This window comes from Rhinichthys klamathensis, unplaced genomic scaffold (assembly GCF_029890125.1).
Source record: "Rhinichthys klamathensis goyatoka isolate OS25496 unplaced genomic scaffold, OSU_Roscu_1.1 h1tg000147l_1, whole genome shotgun sequence".
Taxonomy (NCBI): Eukaryota; Metazoa; Chordata; class Actinopteri; order Cypriniformes; family Leuciscidae; genus Rhinichthys; species Rhinichthys klamathensis.
Window position 1 is genome coordinate 737008 of NW_026606682.1, and position 25178 is coordinate 762185.

General features: G+C 37.4%; 1 protein-coding gene across 1 annotated transcript; it reads left to right on the top strand.

Moving 5' to 3' along the window:
- Positions 1-1434: 1434 nt before the first annotated feature.
- Positions 1435-22690, top strand: cs (citrate synthase). The gene is made up of 11 exons (XM_056257911.1): positions 1435-1594; positions 11891-11938; positions 12194-12301; positions 14144-14209; positions 14774-14905; positions 16078-16266; positions 16421-16620; positions 20632-20761; positions 20850-20951; positions 21102-21311; positions 22021-22690. Exons 1-11 carry the CDS (start codon positions 1544-1546, stop codon positions 22189-22191), a joined length of 1407 nt encoding a protein of 468 aa, XP_056113886.1. The 5' UTR covers positions 1435-1543; the 3' UTR covers positions 22192-22690.
- Positions 22691-25178: the final 2488 nt, after the last annotated feature.

Sequence of the window (25178 nt, forward strand, 5' to 3'; positions counted from 1 at the left end):
GTTTGTGCATTTAGTAAAAACATTTTTTGTTTCTTTAAAAAAAAAAATGTGTGCAGCGTTTCATTAATTTATATTTGTGACAAAAATGTCCTGTGGTGGTACCATGGTAAAGTTATTGGTTGGTAATAACAGAGTACTTTTATATACACCATGGTACTGAATTATGTCCGTAAAAGCATGTATTTGCATACATGCTTTTATATGCACTACCGTTCAAAGCTTTGGGGTCAGTAAGGTATTATTAAAGAAATTAATACTTTTATTCAGCAAGGATGCATCTGTTTCAAATAAATACGGTTCTTTTGAACTTTCTTTATTCATCAAAGAATTATGAAAACAAATTATCATGGTTTCCACAAAAATATTAAGCACCATACTGAATTACTACAATAATTAGAAATGTTCCTTGCGCAGCAAATCAGCATATTACACTTTTTTAAATATAAAAAAATCGTACTGACCCTAAACTTTTGAACAGTAGTCTTTATCGATATATGCAGGTTTGAGAATCCAGAAGTTCACCAGCTCATAGCACAGTGACATACTATTTTTTTAAACACCATAAACTAATGATGATAATGATTATGAGAAAACAGTTTGGCAAAAAAAAAAAAAACTATTTTAAGTATTTTAAAGTTTCTAGTCATAGAACACAAGACATCAGTCATCAACCTTCTCATTCACCAATCAAAAAATTATTTTATTAAACCTATTTTTTGTGACCTTCATGTATTGCTGAAATGTATATGTAGAAACCTTGTAAGTTCTGTGTGTTGACATTGTGATGCAACTAAGCAAGTTACATATCTCAGAATGTTCTGTTGTGTTGTAGGTCCAAGAAAATCCTTCCTACCAGAGCAATGACAATGTTACAGGCAGCATGAAGTCTGAAATGAACGTCCTTGAGCCTCTGTATCTATATATTTGTATCTAATGACCCTTTTCCAATAAAGTCTGAAATCTTTGTGTACATGCAGTTTCAAGTCATTGCAGGACGATGCACATATCTAAGCAGCCAAAGGAATGGAATTCACATCAGACTGGCAGCTGATATTGACATAATTCAAACCTTTATTGAATATTGTTCATTTTAAAGACACGTAATTTTGGAGATACGTTCTATATTTGTGTAGGTCACGGTGCCCTTACATTTACAAAATTAACAAAGAAACTATTAAAAAAAAACTACACATGACTTTACATGAGCATATCTGTCATTCTATTTCTAGACAGGCAGTTTAAAGAACAACCTACAGCTGAACGAATACGTCTGAATAATTAATGAACGTTCTATCCTTGAGCCAATCAAATGAAAAAGCGATGAGACTTGTCGCCAATCAAAATTATTTTTCTCCTTTTCAACCAATCAGAACACGTCTCGCAGTTCCATCCTCACCAGGACCTAGCTGACTCAAACCGCGCCTACAACAGGCCCTCGAGTTCCTTTTTCAACCTTCACTGCGAGCACGGTAGCGAGAGGGGCACCTTCAAGCAGGGGTCGATAAAGAACCACTTATAATATTTATACACACATAAAAGAACAATGTCCTTCCTCTCTATCAGCAGACTAGCCCCAAGGCTCCTCAGTTCAAAGGTAGGAAAGTTTTATTTTAACTTAAGTGAGGGAAACACTGGCTGCTACCTGGTTAGGTTAGCTTAGCTTAGCATAGATTACCGTAGTGACAGATAGCCAGTAATAATAAACCATATCGATCATCTACTTTAGGTCATTTATGCATGAAAGTGACATATTCTGTTTTTGTTTCCCCCTCATATAACTCTATATTTAAATAAGTGTCTGTCTTTCAATACCAATTGTGCTTGACTACATAGGCTAGGCTTTCAAAAATGTTATCAGACGTTCAAAATTGTGTTTGAACTTTAAAAGCGCACTTCAAGCAAGCTGTCAAAATTGAGGCACAGCCAATATAAAGTTGTGTTTTAAGAATGGTTTCATTTAGCTATATAAAGATACATGACAAATAAACCCGTTATATTTGGTTGACTGAGGTGTTTCTGATATTCACGCGATTCTGAAGCCCAGTTGTGTACGTTAGTTGACGTCCTTTCACATGAAATTAAACACTTTAACCAGTTTCAGTTGATCTAATGTAACTAAAATTGAACAGTCACTTTGACATCTTCGATCTGCACCTGTTTAGCCGTAGTCTGAGACAGGTCAGTCTTCTTGTTTTTCTCTGTGGCTGACTTGACCTTCAGAATTGTCATTCATTTATTAATATTTTAATAGTTTCAATAGTTTGCGGAGTTGCTAGATCATTATAATTGCACCATAATAGGGTTATTAAGAGTTTATATAGGGTTTGTGCATTGTCTACTTTGTATCAAGGTTTCACCTACTCACTCACTAGTGCAGTACTATAATATACATATATACACATACCCCAGTTTGAAAACCCATGATCTAGTTTCTAAAACCTTGCGACATTATGGAATTTGCATAATGTGAAAAATGAGCATGAGTAGTTTCCTGAATGATGACCTGTTTAGGCTTTTGTTGCCATTCTTTCAAGTTCTGTGATTTCCAAAGTCACAAGCCATACATATTTTATTCCTCAATATAGTTATGTTCTCCTTGATCTGAAATGTCTTGAATGATATGTGTGACTGGTGATGTTAAACACGTCACATCTAGATTGTGATGAGAAAAAATGAGTGGAAAAAGTGTCACTTATATATATATATATTAGGGGTGTAACGGTACACAAAAATCACGGTTCGGTACGTACCTCGGTTTTAAAGTCACGGTTCGGTACGTTTTCGATACAGCAAAAAGTAAGAAATGCCAGAGAAATTTCCTATTTGTTAAAAGAAAAAATATTTTTTAAATAAGTGAGTTTTCCTACATCTTGAAACTTTCAGGTTTATAAATGGGGGTCATCTTTGAAGGATGAACAAATAATGTTTTGGTCATCACATTAAAAATAACATTTAAATATATGAAGAGTTTAGATGCAAAAGCCATTTGAAATTTTCTTTTAGAATGATCATTTTTATCAAGCTTGTATATTTAAGTTCAGTAATTTCAATGAAGATTGCCTATTAATTGTCATTTGAGTGAAATTACTGAACTTAAATGTACAAGCTTCATAAAAATGATCATTCTAGAAGAAAATTTCAAATGGCACTTATAGAGGCTTTTGCATCTGAACTCTTCATATAGGCTATTTATTTATATAATATTTGAGTTTTGAAGTGCTGGAAAAAGATGTGTGAAGTACTTGAAAGCAGTTCACTATTCCAGCCAAACTGGTTACAGTTAGTGTTACTATATTAAATCCATGGTGAATGTTGCTGGTCTGTGGACGTTAAGTATTACTAGTTCATTCACGGCACAATGTTTCTCCTGGTGTCCACGTCAGCGCTGTTTGATCTAATAGAGATCTACGGTTAATAACGGAGAAATGTGAATGCTTCTCACTAGATCTCGCAGCGATGTTATTACTTCAGTGGCGAATTCAAATGTTTTCTTCACTGGATCTTAGCGCTGTGTTGTAACGGTTGTAACAGTGTCGCTTGATCGAGATCGGCTCCCGCTGCACAGATGCTGCTGGTCCGAACTGATAAACGATCCGTGAAGCACAATAGCGCAGTTTCGTTCCGCTTTCATTACGCTTGCCATTTGATGTTGCGCAACGTTGTGGTGATCGCGCCAGCGCGAATTTTGTCGGCAGGAAAAATGGTCCAAGGAATCGTTCGGTTTGTATGCGTACCGAACCGAAAGCCTCGAACCGAAACGGTTCAATACGAATACATGTACCGTTACACCCCTAATATATATATACCTAAAGAAACCTGCACTTATCCATATACTGTCTCAGTTGTGTCGGAATGACTTTATGGTAATATAGGTCACTGTGCTCTTGTCATTCAGGGTTAACCCTCCGTTCACACCCCTAGATGACCTGTGTACACCATGAATAGTTTATCTGCCTTCTCTTCTGCAGTGTATTACATTTATGTAATCTGCTGATTGTCAGTTCATAGGAGTGACCAAGGTGCATTTCTGTACTGTACTTACATAATTATCCTTTTTTATTGGTAATGTGTTGGACCTTGTTCAGACCTAGTAGTCTGCTTTGTAAACACTTGAAGTAAGTAGACTTAAATGACACTGCTGGGAGATTTGCTTAGCTATGTGAATGGATTTTTATGCAGTGGTACCATAAAGAGCTGTTCCTGATAAAGCATTCAGATGGTGGACAACTACTTCAGCACGTCTGACCCGTCTGACACAGCTCTGTCCACCTGTCATCTGCTTTGAGTATAGAAAAACAAGGTGTTTTCATCTAAACAAAGCACAGAGGGGTTTTGGAAGTCAATAGAGCATTACCTGTCAATCTTTTATACATTTTCCCTTCCTAAAGAAAACTCACAAAGAGTCCTTTGTCTGTGCAGGATTTACACCATATGGTATTAGTGATCCCTGCTAACACGCCTTGTGTCTGTTCTGCATATAGGCTGGCTCCGTAGAATAGTCTGTGCTGCAGTAGTCACAATAGGAAATGAGTCAGAAGTCAAAGAGATGTCTAAGATTGCCAGCTGGCCAGTATCCTTTGCACATGCACTAGGCCTATTCTCTGCAGCATTTGTGACGTGGTCCTCCTTACCTTGATGCTGTTGCCAAGGTTATTGTTATATAGCATACATTGCACCATAGGATTTGTAGTTGTGCATTTAATTTTACATGTTTGAGTTGTCCTTGTAGAAGAACAGTCACATTTTCCTCCAAAAATGTAATGTAGCATTTTTATTATTAAAGCTAAATATATAATTTTTTTGCCGCTAGGGGTCGCTAAACTCTTACAATAACAAAGGCGTAGATTGATGACGCATAAGCGGAATTATGGAACTTGTCGTCATGCTGATGGATCTAATAATGTTTATGGATGAGTGAATACATTGTTTTTTAACATGACTGTGGTATGAAGCAGGTCGCGATTGTAATAAGAGACAGATATCAGTGCCACATGTGAGTCCCGTGGATATAAAGGAATAAGGACATTTCATTCTACTTAACTTCCCACAAGTGCTGAATTACTAGTACTCACACAGGTCAGTTTATTTGACGAATTAAACTTGAGGTAACACAGATCTGTTTCACTTGGTCTACACTATCACACTAAACAGCATTTGAGTGAGTTAAAAGTTATAATGTTATTCTATGTGTATGTTTGTTGGCTATATGTGACTAGCAGTGAGCTAGATCAACATTAGAATAACATACTGATCATATTCTTACATTTCATCATGTTGAGCTATATAACATTGATTAGTTTTATGTACATTTGCTCACCTGTCTAATAAAGTACATGCAAGAGCGGCGCCTCTGTCAAGTCGAAGTTTGTCACTGACGTGAAGCTCTCGATAACGCCATGCCGATATTGATCCTCGTTTTAGTTCTCCTTTTGTCCCAAAGTCTGCTTGCCATGGTCCATAATGTTTGAACAAAACAACAACAGCGTGAGCGTGCCGCTAGACGTAACGCAGTTGTCCACGTCTGTCGCCATGGTTATTATGGCAGTACAAGCGGAAACCAGGGATAACGCGGATATTACGTCATTGACAGGCGACAATGACAAGGGACGAGCCATTATTTAAAATGTAGAGATGCACCGATTACAATTTTCAAGGCCGATTCCGATTTTAGCCGATTCCGATTTCCTTTTTTTAAACCACTTTACAGCACACACAAATATTTATTTTCTATCTTCTCTTTAATAGAACATTTTGCATAGAACATTTTTTTAACAGATAATCGCTATAAAATAGGACTATATAAATTACTCCTGGTGTGGGAAATTCACACACATCTAATGTGCAGTGTTATGGAAGAACCATTTCCTTTTCACATCCAATATCCAACTATAAAAAATTGATATATTTAGCAAACTAAATTTTTGTATGAAAACAGGTAATGGCAATAAAATAATATATAACTAACAAATAAAAATAAAATAAATATAGCCTACCCTCGCAGTATATATTTCTCAACACACACACACACACACACACACACACACACACACTAGGGCTGCAACAAACGATTATTTTGATAATCGATTAATCTAACGATTAATAGAACGATTAATCGACTAATCGTCGATTATTCCGCAGACTAATCAGTAAGTTTGGAACGATTATTCAGCTTTTCCAATTAGTTAAAACATTGAGTTATACATATTCTAACTATAATATAAAAAAGAAAATCACTTCAGCTTTTGAAATAGTTGTTTTAATGAACTTTGAGCCAACTAAACAGCTCATTCTCTTTAAGTTTTCAGATTTCAGTCCAACTCAAATCACACACAAATGCTCTCTAAGCATTGTTTAATGGGCCCACTGCTTTTCTTAGAACTGAAACAGAAAAAGGGACATTTACTTCAGGACACAAAGAATGGTAAAATATTAATCTGCAAACAATTATTATAAGTATAAAATTACAATCTTTTTTTACATGACAATTGAGCTGACAGAGACGTTCTCATTCACCTTTTAATATATAGTATGATAAAGTAACTGCCATGATATTCTTCCTATATCATAGGAAGGATATAACATCTCGTTTTGCAAGTCTTCATGATTATTGAACAAAATACAGGCAAGTGAAAAGACTATAATAATACCTAATATACTAATAGTGTTACAATAATAAAAACAGCCCTGACTCCTAAGCTCGATCAAGCTTTATTCTATGCAAAATACTGTAATTATATTACTATTGATAATATTATTACTATTATTAGTAGTATTGCATTCTCTAATAAAGAGAAATTTACCGCTGGTTAGTAAGCTCCAGCTGGAGAACACTCACTTCTCACCGGCTCCTCTTGTGCCGGGATGTTTCCTCTTGCACACATGCATGTTGTGCTCCCGTGAAAAGCAAGTTCCGCCTTGCATGTATTGCACACGACAGCATTCTTGATTTGAAGTTTTGTGAAACTTTCCCAAACCTAAACCTTGCTAGTTCGGATTCGTTTGCACTGTCATAATTCGCGCTGTGTTTTCTTCTACCGCAATAGCATTTGTAAGGGCTGCACTACACTCTAGCGCTACAGCGCCGTAGCGGTCAAATCGCGGGATTGCAGGCCCTTACATTAGGCCACGTGAGATCAAACGACTACTCGACAACAAAGATATTTGTCGACAAATATTTATTGTCGACGTTGTCGACAACGTCGACTAATCGTTGCAGCCCTAACACACACACACACACACACACACACACACACACACACACACACACACACACACACACACACACACACACACACACACACACACACACACACACACACACACACACACACACACACACACACACACAGGCCTATTGCAATCACTTGTACATCAATGGCAAGTTATATTTCTCAAACAGTTTTTCTCTCTGACACAGGTCCAGCCAGGCTAAACAGGACAAGTGGAGCATGTGCAGGGAAACGATTGGGAATAAAAACAAGTTATTTTCTATAAATATTTTTGAGTCTTAATTTTCTTTTCTGACATAGCCTGGCTACTTCAGTTCTTGTTAAAACACACCAGACGTGCAAATTCTGTGCATTTTGGGCACTTTTGGGGTGAAATCATATTTATTTTGTCCATCAAAAGTATGCTTTCACTTTAATTGAGCGCGAGCAGAATAGACTCGGCGCTGAAACCCGCGCTTCACTGTTGCTCACGCGACGCTCCTGCTTGACGCTCACGCGCTGCTCCGGCTCCCGGTGTGAATGCACTCATTGATTAACATGCACGCCGAAGAAAAAAAACCCCCGCTGCTCACGCTTGCGGTGTGAAACGGTCGTAATTCACGAGGTTTCCTACATGTGTGTTCCGTGTGCACGTGTGATGCTGATGTTGCGCGATGTTAATCATGCGGCGCCCGAGTGCATTTGACCGGCATAACATCGGCATGTCAGACTGACCGGCCGGTCGCCGATCATGGCCGATCACGTGAAAATCGGTCGATTCCGGTCACCAGCCGATCAATCGGTGCATCTCTATTAAAATGGGAATTTCTCTGAAATTAAAAATCTAACTTTTGGGATATTTAAGTACACAACTGCAGGAAATGTATATCACACTGTGCAAGTTATTTTTTTATATTTTATTACAAAAATCTTACATATTGTACCTTTAAAATGCATAATTAAAAGCTGAATTAATTAAATGCATATTACATTGTTTTAAAACTACACTGTAAAATAAAAAATGGATATTTTTCATAGTATAATAGTTATTTTACTTTTGTAAAATTACAACATTATTGTCTCATTTTCTTCACTTGCAAGTGTTAAACCCTTTAGCTTTTATTTGTGGAAAACTGCAGAGAGACCTTTTACGTTTTTGTGACATTCTCATTACAAATCTAGTGTAATGTTGTAAACTTCCATAGAAATGTTAGAAATTATGCAAGTCTGGGTAATTAATAGGAAACCCTATTGAATATTGTGTTGGCTCATTACATTGTATTAGCTATTTAATGTTTTCATTCACTTAGAGCTGCACGGTTGTGGATAAATTGAGAATCACATTTTTTTGTTTCAAATAGAGATCACCATTATCCCACGATTCTGAATAGACAACTAAACAAAATAACGTGTAATTTACTTACTAGAGGTTCTGACAATGTTAATTGCTGCAGTCTATTTAAAAATATATTTAATTTAAAATATTTTTTTTAAATTGAATGAATGATGAACGGATTGAATGAATGATTCAATGACTCCCTCCTAAAGACTTCACTTATTTAATTACTGCTTTATCTGAGTTTTTTTTTTTTTACAAATCTCTTGAATGAATGATTCAATGGCAAATAAATGTTTTAAATCACTTGTCGCCACCTTCTGGTGTCACAATGTAATATAGGCTATTCAGTTGTTATTTGAAGCATCGAGTTCCTTTCAAAAGGTGATTTACTCTATTTTAATGACTAGATTCCCTAGCGTAGATGGTGTTTATATCCGAACTATAAACTTTAATACCAGTGCCTCTGTGATAATTTGAATGTTTCTAACATAAATAATGATATTGTGTGGTTAAATACTGTTTGTGAAGCTGTTTCATACCTAATGTCAGCTAGCTCTCTCTGGGTCAGTGGCAACGCAATGCGAATTTGAATGTTCCACTGTGATCGTACTCGTCAAATATTTAATAGACAGCAGAATGATTTTCATTTAGGAATTCCGCTACTACAGTACAGACTACAGAGGCTTATGTAATCGCCCTCCTCTTCGTTGCACTGGGGTCAAACTAACAGCTGCCAGTAGCTTCACCTTTCCCACAGATTACACGGCCATAGACTTTAAGGAAGGTCAGAGACAAGCAGTTTCTTATCAACAACAATAAAGGCCAACCCATAAATGAGTTCAGAACCTGATTTGAATGTTTTTCTGGTCACACAGCTACTGTATGTCATGCAAGGTGTGTCAGGCTGAAGAAGAGAAATCTTTAGCTATAGTGCAGACAGAGTGACGGGTGTCTGATGTCGGTGCACTGACTTGCATGGCAATCAGGAGACTCACGGTGTAGGAAGTATTGGCTTTGCAGTCATTCCCTGTATAATCCAGCTCAATCACTCAGTCTTAATCTGACCCTTCAGGTGAAAGCAAAGCAAACCAGTATGTGCAGTGCACTGCAGCCCTGTAAGAAGTGATGATAGAAGACTGAAAATTAACTTAAGCTTTTTTCACAGCATTTTTATGCACATCGATAATATATCAATAATACATTCAAGGGCAATGTTAGAGAGTTTGCGTGTATGTCAATATTAGTTATTTGATTGTGCATGCTCATTTACTCTTTTTACATTTAAAGTCCCTGTAAAGTCAAAATTAAGTATGTGTTTTGAGTTTGTCACACCACAGAAAAATGTGTTATTAGTCACCCAGCCAAATTTGAATGATAAAAAAAGCCAGCAAGTACATAAAATAAGCTATCAAAATCTTGAAAAAATGAGCAGTAATCTCTGCTCTCAAACGCTGGGGGCGTGTCCACTGGCTGCGCTGAAACCACGCCCACTCGCAGGAAAGCTGCCGTCGTCGACTTGCCTCACTCAACTCTACAGCCGGAATGGATGCTCGCACGGTGGGCACGCACTGCCGAATGGCACCAGTTGTCGGCGCGACGGGAGGATGAAGGCCGAGGCGGGAGTCGGTTCGGCCCCATTCACCAGTAACAGCGGATTATCAGTGAATCCCAGACAGTTATCTCCGACGAAAGTTTATAAAACTATCCAGTGTAAAATGATCACTTACAGAGGCGGGTTTTGGCGGTGATCCTCAGCTCTCCATCAAGGTGGCTCTTCACAAAATGAATCCACTTCTTCTTGATGTAATCGTTTTTCGGAAATTTAAACAAGGACACCGATCTGTTTTGTACGTGATCCGGCGATCGCATCCAGGTAGTACGCATTTCCGTGACGAAGGCATAGCTAGTAGCTAGCAATCTGTAGGCTGTGTTACTAATAATAGTACTGACAGTAACTCGCGATTGAGCGGCAAACTGATGTGAATGTGCTCTATATAATATTGTTAGGAGCGGCCAGCCTCAGTGCGTCATCAAGTAGGGGCGTGTCCAGGAGCTCAAGGGCTCCAGTGCGTCATCGAGCCCTGTTTTAGCCCCGCCCAGAAAATCCGTAAAATATCAATGGTGAAAAACTGTTTAACGGTCTAACTCCACAATTCAGTACTTCACAGTTCACAGTCTTTGTAATATGTTTTAGCAATACATTTCTAACATTTATAATGTGTTTAGAATTTTTTTTTGAAATTGCCTTTACAGGGACTTTAAATTGATTGGTGCTTTCTAATGCTTTAATCATTAAAAATGCAAATCCTAGTCAATAACACCATTAAATGTAATCTTTTGCAAATCTTAGAAGGAACATCCATTTTTTCATACTGTACATTGTCACTTGTAGCATTTAAAATGATAGATTTTTTGTTTTTAGTGTTTTATTTTGAATTTATTTTGACAAAATACTAGTATAACATTTTTATATCCATTTATTAATTTAGTCCTAATTTGTAAGTCGCTTTGGATTACTTTTTAAATGACTAAATGTAAATTGATCAGTTTTCGCCCATACCATCAAAATAATTATTGGCTTATCAGTATCTGCCAGAATTTTATCGGTGCATCACTATTTTTAAATTTGCTAAAGAAAATGTGAGCACTGCTTCTCTGTGTAATACTCGCTGACATGTTGTATTTGGTTGTGAGGTGATTTCTTAATATTAGCTAAAAATCAGTGGTAAATTACCTTCTTTTTTTTTTTAAGTTAAACATCTTTTCAATTTCACATCCCACAGCTAAATGCTGTAAAAGCTGCCTGTGTGTGTAGAGAAATAATGATGACTCCAGTCCAGTGACTATATTCTGTTAGGAGAATCATCTCCCCACATGCCTTGCCAATCTGACCTGGCTTTATGTCCGTGCTTGAGTCATTCTGCAACAGTGGCAGTTTATCTCTAGTCCTGCTGTGTGTCGATCAGACAGGGCTCTTAATCTAGACCTATATATAGAAATTAAGGATGTATCTTGATGTAGGAAAGGGATGGGCCATACAGGAAAAACTCATCATTCTTTCTGAAGGAATTCTGTAATAAAATTAGCTTGGATAATAAGAAGCTTTGTAATTTGAGTCCAAAGAAAAAGCATTGCCTTGGCAACTGACACGTTTTGCATTGTGTAACTAAAGTCACCTGCCTTGCAGCTGTCAGCAGACCTTCTGCAGTGAAATCTCTCTGTTAACCCTGGTTGTAATATAATATAATAATATAATATAAATCTCTCTGTAAACTCTGGATAATGATGACCTTACCCTGCTTTGCATCTTTCATCAAAGTCTGTATTTTCTTTTCTCTTCCAGAATGCAGCATGCGTTGTTGTGGCTGCCAGAAATGTCAGCGCATCCACGGTATGTATCTGCATAATTTCAGATGCTGGATCTCTGATCACAGCCAGAACCAGACTTCAGATGTTAATTACACTTACTGAGATTAGATCACAGCCTTGCTTTTGAAAGGTTGAGTCACTATCAAATGTCGGTGTATACTTTTTTTGAACCTCAAAAAGCACTTTGTCCTTTATAATGCATGTTAGACAGTTATTCAATCTGTTTGTGCCAGATTCACTAACCAAACACTGACTTTTTCCCCTTGAACTTATGCAGAATTTAAAAGATGTCTTGGCAGACCTCATCCCTAAAGAACAGAGCAGGATCAAAAACTTCAAACAGCAGCATGGCAAAACTTCAATCGGTCAGATAACGGTGGACATGGTGAGAGAAACATCACTGCACTCACCATTACTGTCTGTAAGGTTTTTTTAGTGCTTAGGCTAGTCGTTTTAGTACTTAAACTCATTTTATTTCAGTTACTTGCCAAGGCAACATTGTTCAATGTTCAACATAAAAAAAAATTATAGTCTCTAATATTTATTTTTTTGTCATGTCAATTTTAACAAACAATTTTTAGTAGTTTGTTTTTGTTAACAATCACAACACTGAGACAGTAATTCACTTCAACACCACTCACACTTTGTTTACATATCAGAGATTCACTTTTAGCAGAAGGATTGTTCTTTATGCTTAGAATAGTTTAAAAAAAAATACCGTAGTGTAAAAAGCAATAAGGCTGTGCTGTATTGTAAACATAACACTTTAATCGTGATAATATTTAGAGTACCTTATTGCTTAAATGAATATTTTCTAACCTATTGGCCCCATTAAAGGGATAGTTCGGCCAAAAATGATATTTAAACCATGCATTACTCACCCTCAAGCCGTTCGAGATGCATATGTCAATCTTGTTTCAGACGAACACATTTTCAGTTATTTTAGAAAATGTCTTAGACCCTTCAGTGGATATAATGTGAAGCAATGGGGTCCACCTCCTTCAAGTCCCAAAATGTGCATATATCCTTCACAGAAGTAATCCATCCGGCTCCAGGGGGATAAACGAAGGCCTTATGAGGGTAATCCGTGCAGTTTTGTCGTAAAAATATACATATTTAAAACTTTATAAATGAAAATATCTGACTTCCGGCAACGATCGACGCACGTTCACGGGTGATGTTTTGCTCTGCTCTCTGGCTGCGCGGGCGCGTTCGTTCTACGTCACGACGCTACGTCCTACCTCGTACGCCGACTTCCATCACCCGTGGACGCGCGTCGATCGTTGCCGGAAGTCAGATATTTTCATTTATAAAGTTTTAAATATGTATATTTTTACGACAAAACCGCACGGATTACCCTCATAAGGCCTTCGTTTATCCCCCTGGAGCCGGATGGATTACTTCTGTGAAGGATATATGCACATTTTGGGACTTGAAGGAGGTGGACCCCATTGCTTCACATTATATCCACTGAAGGGTCTAAGACATTTTCTAAAATAACTGAAAATGTGTTCGTCTGAAACAAGATTGACATATGCATCTCGAACGGCTTGAGGGTGAGTAATGCATGGTTTAAATATCATTTTTGGCCGAACTATCCCTTTAAGACTCAAATACCCCTTTATCAACACGAATCAGAAATGTTTCCTGTTTACTCGTATTTTACTGGATATCATTGAGGATTATCATTAATAATTTTGAAGATGGTAATTTTATTAGTGAAGTAAATCAATTATTATTAATACAATTACTAATATTGTATTCTTTCTTTTTGAGTAACTGGTTAGGAGTCATTGGCTTAAATTTAGGATATATTACCCCTTATTACCCCAGCCAGGTTCTGTTTCGTCTGACTGATGACACGAGCAAGTGTTGCCTAACATGCCTGACCAGTTCTCTCACATGATGTGGTGCTGCACACCCCCACAAACACAGTAATAGTTTCTTGCCCTCTGATTGGACGACTGTTGTCTCAAGGACCTTCAGGCTATGGTGTGAGTGCTGCTGCTCTCATGGCTGTTCTTTCAGCTGAGTCATGTGGTCTTTGTCTCACTGCCAGTTATTCTACATTGCAGACTAAACTGCATCCAAGGGGTATAATTACTCAAAAATATGACAGAGGGCAAATATAGGGCAGAGAAGTGAGATGGTGGACTGGAAAGCATCACTAAAGGGTGATGATAGAAGTATCTCAGTAATGTTTAAGTGCTGTTTTTCTGTTCAACAGGTTTATGGAGGAATGAGAGGCATGAAGGGTTTAGTGTACGAGACCTCTGTGCTCGACCCTGATGAGGTGAGCACACACACACACGAGTCATGTGTTGTCAACCCGGTGTTGCTAAAATGTAGCTTAAACCAGGTTATATTTATTTAAACATTTGTTAATTATAAATAAATGTAATGCCTTTTTTGTGTTATGAAATTATAATATTAAAGTCTTAGTAGTAATACAATAGCATTTATTACTATTCATATATTTTATTTTTATTAGAATATAATTGTATTGTTCAGTTATACTTAATATTTTAGTATTATTATTCAAAACTCCTGTTTCCCATAAAATTTAGCCGTCAATATGCATTTGTCCTTGACACGTACAATAGGCATTTCAGATTTTGAAAATGTACCATGAGTGATGTCATAGAAGCTCATTATTTGCACATAGTACAGCTGTGCTGCTGTATGCTAAAAATAGATAGCTGCACCACGGTGCCTTGAATAAATATACATTTGGTTAGTAGTATTTATCCTACTAACCCCTGACCCCTGTCAGAGTTTGAAGCGCCAGTTCTCCTTGTTTACTTTATTCAGTCGAATGTACTGATGCCCTCCCTGTGTTTATCGATCGCGTCTTTAGGGCATCCGTTTCCGTGGTTACAGCATTCCAGAATGTCAGCAGCTGTTGCCCAAAGCTTCCGGCGGAGAGGAGCCGCTGCCAGAGGGTCTGTTCTGGCTGCTGATCACAGGACAGGTGCCCACTGAGGAGCAGGTGAGGAGGAATTCATTCATTTTCATATTCACTGCAGTGTTACCCGTTAAAGAGATACAGGGTGCAATAGTGCAATAGAGGAAAAATCTATTGAGAAACAAAGAGTTTTGTTCCAGCTCTCTTTGTGTAGATCTTAATAGGGGCTTTTGCACCGGAGAAACCACATCGTAGTTCCTAGAATTAATGACAGAAGTACCTGGTTTTTGGCTAGGAACGATTTTAGTAGGAGCTCCTTTTGGGGAAACTTAATTAGCTCCTACTTCAGAGTAGGGTCTAACCCAGTGCAATAAACTACCAGTGACGTAAGTGTATGCTGATTGGCTGAATGCACCATTAAAAAAAAAAAAAAGCTGTGTAAACAGTTTATAGCCTATATATTTACTCCATAAACTAACTCTATGAACATGGAAAACAGTGATTTAGAAGGACCTCTCAACCTTTACGCTAAGGAGAAAATCCAATGCAACTTTGGGCGGACCAAGTGAAATATGATTATGTATTTCTGCCCAGCTAGCGACATTGGGCATTAACTGCACAGCAAACGTTAATACTTTTTCACATACTGTCTACTTTCTTTGTATAACAGTTCTATCTAATAACGCATTAGACAAGACTGTTAAACAAACAAACTGTTAACTAATGAAAACGGAGAATGGGATCGCTGTGTGCTCAGGCTCTGCCGTTCTCAGCGCAGTCGAAATAAGTCACCACAACAAGTGCGGCTTACGTCACTTCAGAGTTCCTACTGGCAGTGCGAATGCAACCAGGAAAATGGCCCTAGGGGAACATTTAATTATTGGGGAACCACCCTAGTGGCTAGATGCTATAACCAAGTTCCTAGAAAAACCTGGTGCGAAAGCCCCTAATATTAACGTAAAAGAAAATGTACAGTCGGTCTGTATTTATCATAAAATAAACCCGAGTAAGGTGTTTAGGATTTGAGACAAAACACAAATTATCCCTCTTAGTAGTCTTACATGATTGCTTACCAAAATTATTTTGTTGATAAAACACTTATTTGAGATTCTTTTTAAAACTAGTTTCAACTTGCTTCTTTGGTTTTGTAAGTGATTATTTTTATTTTCTTGAGCTTCTAGATGTGTATATGTGTGTATCTCCATGTAGTAACTTGCCTCAAATCTTTTTCCTCTCATTTAACTCTGTTTCCTCAGGTGAGTTGGTTGTCCAAGGAGTGGGCTAAGCGCGCGGCCCTTCCCTCTCATGTGGTTACCATGCTCGACAACTTCCCCACCAACCTGCACCCAATGTCTCAGTTCAGCGCCGCCATCACGGCTCTGAACAGTGAGAGCAGTTTTGCCCGGGCTTACTCTGAGGGAGTTAACAAGGCCAAGTACTGGGAGGTGAGTCGTTGGAAATATTTGTTCTAGAAACTTTATTGGTGAAGTGTGTAAAGATAAACCTGATGATAAGACTAAAATGACTTTTGACTAAGATATTTATTTGCTATCTAATGCAAATGATACATTCACAAAAATTCACGCCACTTCTGTGTAGTTCGTGTACGAAGACTCAATGGACTTGATCGCCAAGCTCCCCTGCGTGGCGGCCAAGATCTACCGCAACTTGTACCGTGAAGGCAGCAGCATCGGCGCCATCGACTCCAACCTGGACTGGTCACACAACTTCACCAACATGCTGGGCTACACCGAGCCACAGTTCACAGAACTCATGAGGCTGTACCTCACCATTCACAGGTGATGACCTGCAAACTCACTGACTCATTCGTCATAAACTCCTCCGCCACTGTTAGGTTCTAGTAGGGCTGGGCGATAAAACGATAATGATAATTATCGCGATATAATTTTTCTCGATAAAACGATATCAAGAGGTCGATAAATGTTCGATAATGTGTATGCGCCAAAAGCGGAACGAAACTCATTTGAACCGCACGCCACACAGACCGTTTATCCGCTCGGCTCAAAGTCCAAATGGCAGCGCGAGCTCACTAGAGCAGGCGCGTTTACTCTGATCGTCTCGCTCACGAGATCCAGTGAGAAGCGCTTAAGTTCAGCGAAGAACACAAATGTCCAGTTTAAATCAGTTTAAAGGAAGATGAAACACCGCTGACAAACAGGAGAAACACTGTACGCAACGACACAGTCAGAATCTAAATTGATACTGAATATGTTTAGCCTACCTTGGATTTACTGTAACGTTAGCCTAGGCAAGGCAAGGCAAGTTTATTTATATAGCACATTTCATACACAATGGTAATTCAAAGTGCTTTACATAGAAGAAATTAAAATAATCAAAACAAATAAGAATAATTAAAACAGTTTAGAATAAAAAATAAAGTACAGTAAAGTCGGACGAACAGTGGCACAGTGCTCATTCAGTAAATGCATAGCTAAACAGATGTGTTTTGAGTCTGGATTTGAATGTGACTACTGTAGGAGCACATCTGATCTCTTCTGGAAGCTGGTTCCAGCTGCGGCTGGCATAATAGCTAAAAGCAGACTCACCTTGCTTAGAGTGAACCCTTGGTATTTCTAGCTGATGTGATCCTAATGATCTGAGTGATCTGTTAGGTTTATATTCAGTGAGCATATCTGCAATATATTGAGGTCCTAGCCCATTAAAAGATTTATATACCAGTAATAATACTTTAAAGTCAATCCTAAATGTAACTGGGAGCCAGTGTAGAGACCTGAGGACTGGTGTGATGTGTTCATATTTTCTGGTTCTGCTCAGGATCCTGGCAGCAGCGTTCTGTATGAGCTGCAACTGTCTTATGGTCTTTCTGGGAAGGCCAGTGAGGAGTCCATTACAATAGTCCACCCTGCTGGTGATAAAAGCATGCACAAGTTTCTCTAAGTCTTGATTGGAAACAAAGCATCTAATTCTTGCAATATTTTTCAGATGATAGTATGCTGATTTAGTTATTGCTTTGACATGACTACTGAAACTAAGGTCTGACTCTAGAGACACACCAAGATTCCTGACTTGATTTTTAGTTGTTAGACCCTTAGCGTCAAGGTATGCGTTCACCTTGAGAACTTCATCTTTGTTTCCAAACGCAATGACTTCAGTTTTGTCTTTGTTTAACTGAAGAAAGTTTTGGCACATCCAACTGTTGACTTCATCAATGCATTGGCACAGGGAGTCAATGGGGCTGTAATCGTTAGGCGATAGGGCTAAGTAGAGCTGTGTGTCGTCTGCATAGCTGTGGTAAGAGATTCGGTTCTTTCTCATTATTTGGCTCATTGGGAGCATATACAGGTTGAATAGGAGTGGTGCAAGAATTGAGCCTTGAGGGACTCCGCATGTCATGGATGTCCACTCAGACTTATGGTCTCCTATACTCACATAATAACCTCTCCCTTCTAAGTATGACCTGAACCATTTTAGGACTATCCCAGAAAGCCCCACCCAGTTTTCCAGCCTGTCAAGAAGTATGTCGTGATCGACAGTGTCAAATGCAGCACTGAGGTCGAGTAGTACCAGCACTGATAATTTCCCTGTATCAGTATTTAAGCGAATATCGTTTATTATCTTTATGAGAGCTGTCTCTGTGCTGTGATGCGATCGGAAACCAGATTGAAAATTGTCAAAGTATAGATTCGAGGTTAAGAATTTGTTCAGCTGATTGAAGACAACTTTTTCAATGATCTTGCCTATAAAAGGAAGATTTGAGATCGGTCTATAGTTGCTTAATATAGTCTTATCCAGATTGCTTTTTTTCAGGAGGGGCTTGACAACTGCAGTTTTCAGGGAGTTTGGAAAACTACCAAGTAATATTAACCTAGTAATATTAACTGCACCATGAAATGTGGGATATACATATTGAATTGTATAATATTATTAATGTAGACAATGTATTAAATGACTAATGGAATATAATTACAGTATTTAATAATGTATTTAACTGTTAGGCTACTGTTTTTCATACAAATACCTAATACCATAGAAACAATAAAGTTACATTTTGCCATGATAGTGAGGTGCTATAGGTTATGCCTGGTTTTATCTGTGGTTATCATGATCTAAATGCATGATACTGGATGACCAATGGTTAATTTTAATAAAACTCAAACAGTCAGAATATTACATTTTACCAAATAAAAATGTGGTCCTTAAATAAAAAAAAACAGATGTTACTGTTTTTTTTAATGAACATAAATTTAACATAGTAGCATTAGCTTGAGTTAGATGTAGATTTACTGTCAACTCACTGTCAAATATCCATTTCGAGACAAAACATGTAATTTGAATATTGCAGCCTGCTCTGCAAACTGTGCTGAAGAAATATTTTTCTTTTCAGATATTTATTTTGTTAAGGAAAAATGACAAATGTTTGAATGTTCTACCTCAGATTTTTAAAACCACAACGCTCTGATTTATACAACTTTCACTTAGGAGCAAAAATCTGCCTTTAAACTTGAAAGAAATAAAGATTTGACCGTTAACGTGATAATTATCGATATCGACTGATATAAAAAAAAATATCGTGATACATTTTTTGGGCCATATCGCCCAGCCCTAGGTTCTAGGGAGTCATAAGGAATGAGGTCAGCTTGGACTTTTAACCTTTGTGATTGCCCTCAGAAAAGCTCTCGTGTGTTCTCTCTCTGTCATCAAGCTTTTTGAGAAACACTTGTATTTCCAGTGGAGACCTGAATGCACCTGATGTCTATTACCAGACTGGATCATTCATGCCATTAAACATCAATAGCACAAGTACAATACTGTAAATTGGCTCTTAAAAGGAAAAACATCCACAATCTGACACTGAAAATGACGTGAAGAGCAGTGGTGTAATATTAAAAGCAAACAATTTGCTCTACCTTCCTCTGCAGGAACATGCTCAACAGCGTCAAGTAATGTTTTTTTCTAGGGCAGCAACGATCATTGATCAAGATGTGGATTTAGCTATCTGATTAGTGGCCGAATAAATAACTGACAGATTAATCAAGATAAGATGTTTAACACACAGGAGTTTTGAATGGGATTTAAGACCGGTGAGACATGCAGTCTACGCTAGCAAAAGCAGTTGTCACTTTTATTGCTGAATAAATGGATGCAAATGAAGTACATAAGAAGCCTTAGGTAATAAACTATTTGAATTAATATTAAACAAAATCTACTAATAAATATTGTATTTGAAATCCAATAAAATCCCTAAAACATCTGTTAAATGATCTAATAACCGTTAATGGCATTAAACTGACACACCTCATGAACTTTACTTTTTGAAAAATGATTGTGTGGTGTTTAAAAAAAAAGATCAATAAAAAGTTTATTGATCTAACTTTATCTCCCACTGGCCAGTGACTTTAGACTGTACACGCATTGTTCAGTCAGCAAGGAAACATCCAACTTACTAGTGTACTTATTAGGAAAGAAGGGGGTAGCAAGATGGGAATGACTTCTGTATAGAATATTCAAATGAATCAAGTCTGCCCTCATGTTTAAGTTTCAAGTTTAATTCATTGATAAAGCACATTTAAAACAACTTTGGTTGACCAAAGTGCTGCACCAGAAATATCTAGGTCCATCCCCAAAATTAAAATAAACATTCACAAAACATTAAAAGCGCAAGAGCACAAATAGGTTTTTAAAAGACTTCTAAACTCAGACACTGTGGACGCTGTTTTGATAGATGACAGCAATTTGTTCCAAAACCTGGGGCCATGTGGTTGTGTTAGTTTGCCAGTCTACAATCTAGTTTAGTGTCCTTAACCTTGTGTGCTTCTGTTTCTCTCCAGTGACCATGAGGGTGGAAACGTCAGCGCACACACTAGTCACCTGGTCGGCAGTGCCCTATCTGACCCCTACCTCTCCTTCAGTGCTGCTATGAATGGCCTGGCTGGACCCCTGCACGGACTGGCCAATCAGGTTTGAGCCTTAATGTGCATCGTGTTGCGGTTATAAAATACTAACCAGCTTTGCATTTCATTCATGCATTTCCTCCTCTGTCCTGTAGGAGGTACTGGTGTGGCTGACAGCCCTGCAGAAGGAGCTCGGGGGTGAGGTGTCGGATGAGAAAATGAGAGATTACATTTGGAACACTCTCAAATCAGGCAGAGTGAGTGCCTTTGATATGTTCCAACTTACTGTTTCAATAGGGAATGCATGAACATACAAAAGATGGGGTTGTGAAACTCAATGCAGATGGATCAAAGTATAATGGATGATTATTCACACTGATTGTTCTCTTGCTCATGTCATTATTCAGGTGGTCCCTGGCTATGGCCACGCTGTGCTGAGGAAGACAGATCCCCGCTACGCCTGTCAACGTGAGTTTGCCCTCAAGCACCTTCCCAATGACCCCATGTTCAAGCTGGTAGCTCAACTCTACAAGATCGTACCCAATGTGCTTCTGGAGCAGGGCAAGGCCAAGAACCCCTGGCCCAATGTAGATGCTCACAGCGGAGTCCTGTTGCAAGTAAGACACAAGAAATCAGCCGATAATACATATAAATGTTATTTAAAAGATGATCCGTGGCATTTTAGTACAGGTCTGTATCATTTTTGTCAAGTGCCCCTAAATTATCTTGTATATCTATCTTACCTTGGCTTTCTGTATGTAAATTATGTATTATTTTTTGGTTATTAATTTGAATGTTATTAATTTATCATTTTACCCTATTTTTGTGGTGAAAATGGCATACAATAACCACATATATATATATATATATATATGTCAGAAGTAATTAATATATTTGAAATCGAAATTAACCCAATTTGTTGTTCATAAATATACCTGGTCCTATTACACAGTTGTTTTGAATACTAGATTCTGAATAATCAAGCATGACATTTTGCACTTAAAAATGTTTTTATAATGACCGCTGTAAACATTTCCACTGGCCAATTGCTTTAATGTAGTAGTTTTGTCACGTATAACAAAAAAAAAAAAGATGTAATATATAAATGAGGATACGTATAATATATATATATATATATATATATATATATATGTATATATATATATATGTAATCTATTAAATGCATTACATTTTTGTATACACTTTAAACAAATAATTTATATTAATCTTTTTGTTTTTTTGTTGCCCTTTTCTATTTCTACAGTTTACATCTATTTTTCTGTTTGCTCTGAAATCCTCTCATATTTGTACTCTTGTGTTTTGCAGTATTATGGCATGACTGAGATGAACTATTACACTGTGTTGTTCGGCGTATCCCGGGCTTTGGGCGTCCTCGCCCAGCTGGTGTGGAGCAGAGCGCTTGGCTTCCCTCTGGAGCGCCCCAAGTCCATGAGCACGGATGGACTCATTACTCTAGTTGGGGCCAAATCAGGCTAGAGAGGGAGAGACCATGCCAGCGGAGTGAGAACAGGAAGGGGAGGAGCTTAAACTATTAGAAACAAGCCTCCGGGCTAAGGGATTCAAAGAGACAGTACACTTTTAAATTTCATCTAAAAAGGGCCTTTATTAATATATAACGTCAAGATGACACGTCCCATTTACACTCTTATTAGTCTTTCATTCCCAAAACCACATTTACAGCTACATTTTCACAGGAAATGTGTAGACTCATTACACAGTCATCGCTTGTGGTCACTCCTCTTCAGTTTTCCCGCGTTTAATGCCGATTTTCCAGACCGTATGACCAGCTTGAATGACGCAGCTATGGATGTAGTGGGGTGGGCCGTGTTATTATCCAAAAACACAGCCGAGAGTAAGATATCTTCCCAGAAATCACTCTCCTATTTAAATTAAAGAATGACTATTAATTACTAGTTAAGAAGAGTTCGTTCACATGGTATGTAAATAAACCCTATATCCTCAGCTGTCACACCAACTATTTAGTTTTAGTCTTGTATTTTTATTCTCCCCGAGATCACTTGAGCCTCTGTTTGTATGAGGAAACAAATCGTCAAAGCCCTGCTCTGAGCCTGTCCGATAATTCGATGAAGTTTGACAATGCGTTTATATAGCTAACATCACGTTTCTCCTTGTAAGAGCACTCCATGGCGGCAAAACGGTCCTCTCTCAATAGAATTGATTCTATGAGTTCAGTTCAACTTGGGAAGCTTGTAAATTTGTTTAAAAGGGTACTGCCCCTTTAAGTTTTCTCTCATATTGCTCTGACTTCAACCAATCATCTTCATCTTCCTGTATGTTTTTTGGAAGCACATGTGGTGCCCTTTTTATTTAAACTAACCAGTCCTTCCAATACCCCCCTCGCCCCTCCCCTTTATTTAATCAGTGGACATATTGGCTTTGATTTGTGTCTTTTACACAAGTTATTGTAGTCGCAGGTGATTCGTGTACCAACTTGAGAGCAAGTCGAATTTGTGGCATTCATTTTTACGTTCATCCAAAAGCGTTAAAAAGTCTGCTACCTTTTTACCTGTTTAGAGTTTTAGTTTCCCTTTTTTTTCAGTGTTTTGAAGAACGATGTCTTGTATAAAGAGAAAAGCTGTCATTTTGTGTAGGTATACATAATTTGTGGTTTTATTTATTCATGTAAATATAGTTTGATTGAATGAACTGCATATCAAAAGTCTCACCATCCCTTATAACCATCTCTAATGACTCACTTAACCCTTTATTTTAAATAAACTATACCTTTAATACAATTTAAAACATGACTTGTACATCTGATCTGACCTCTGCTGTGGCGCTCTCTTGCACGCTTGCTCTCAGGTTGTTTTTGGATAATCTAGCAGCTATTTAGGCTAGTCTGTCCATAAGCACTCCAATGGCACTTTCCCCTCCCCCATCATCATTTTCTGTGCGGATAACCCCACTCATCTAATAGCGTGAAAATATTTGTCTGGTTTGCCGTGCCCTGTTCCAGTGTGACTGTTTTCATCATGATGTACGTGATTGGGTTATTCTCCGTCTGGTTAATTTAAATAATGAGGTATGTGAATATGGAGAGAATTGGTTGAAGTCGGATCCACCGGGGAAAAATGGGGAGGGGAACAAGAGAATGGGGTTCAAATGAGTCTGGATTGATTGGGAAAAAGAAGCTTAGGTGAACAAAAGAAAAAAAAATTGGGAAAACTTGACAAAAAAAAGGAAAACCAATAAATGTTTTTAACAAAGCCTTTGAGGATTTTTTTTCTTCTTTTCAACATGAAACACTTTCACTTTCAATGTCTTTTATATGCTCAAGATTCTGATATTAATCAAATTTGATCAGATTCTACCATTCAGCTGTCCATAATGTAATTGGCAATGTAAACGCAATAACCCAATCCAATATTCTGGTTACTAGACACCCAAATAAGAGATACTCTTAAAAATAAAGGTTCTTTAGTGTTTCCATGAAGCTTTTGCCATCGCACGAAATCGAAGTTTTTTGATTATAAAATTGGGTCAAGAACTGTTCACTGAAATGTTCTTAGTGGAACCTCGTGTCCTTGCTGTGAAAACCCCTTGATGTAACCTTAATTTTTAAGAGTGAGCTGGTATATTGCTTTATAATTCTCATATATTTGGAATGTCCACTCTAAAGTAATATTCATTTATTACTTCACATGTTTATTACTTTGCACATGTTCAAATTAGTCGGAGAAATGCCATATTTCGATAGCTTTGGAACATCTAAACTACTTTTTTTTTTTTTTTTTATGAATAAAGGATTAACCAAAATATAAGGGATAGAGAGCACCCAAAAATGAAAACTCTTGTCATTTACTCACCCCTCGTCACTCCAAACCTCTAAGACTTGCTTTCTTCTGCGGAACACATATTTTGAAGAACATTGGGAACAAAACATTGGAGTAGTTTTGTTATCGGTAACTAAAACTTAATGTCAGTAATTGAAATAAAGAAGAAATAAAATATAAATATATGAAACACTTAAATGACAGTTAGAAATGTTGCCTTTGCAACTTACCGAAGTTTAATTTTGACTTTATTTCACAAAAACAACTAACAAAATTACTAAAAGTATAAAAAAAAAAAAAAAAAAAGCTAATTCAAAATATGGTAGCACTTTATTTTAATGGTCCACTAGACATTCTACTAACAATAAATAACTACTTGTCAACTAGGAGTCATTAGGGTTACATGGGGAAATGCTCCCCTTGAGATCAATGTGGATTTACTTCTAAAACTAACATATTTAGATAAAAGTTTGCATGTGCTGGTTGATGTGTTGTTATAGGAAATAAATAGAAAAACTTTTGTATATATATATATAAAAAAAGTTGTTATAACACAAAATGTCAAATATTAAAAGATATAAACATGTACAGAATGTATAAATTACTTTTGAATTAATTCTTATTTATATATTTATTAAAGTGGAATTAATGTAAAATACTAAATCAACT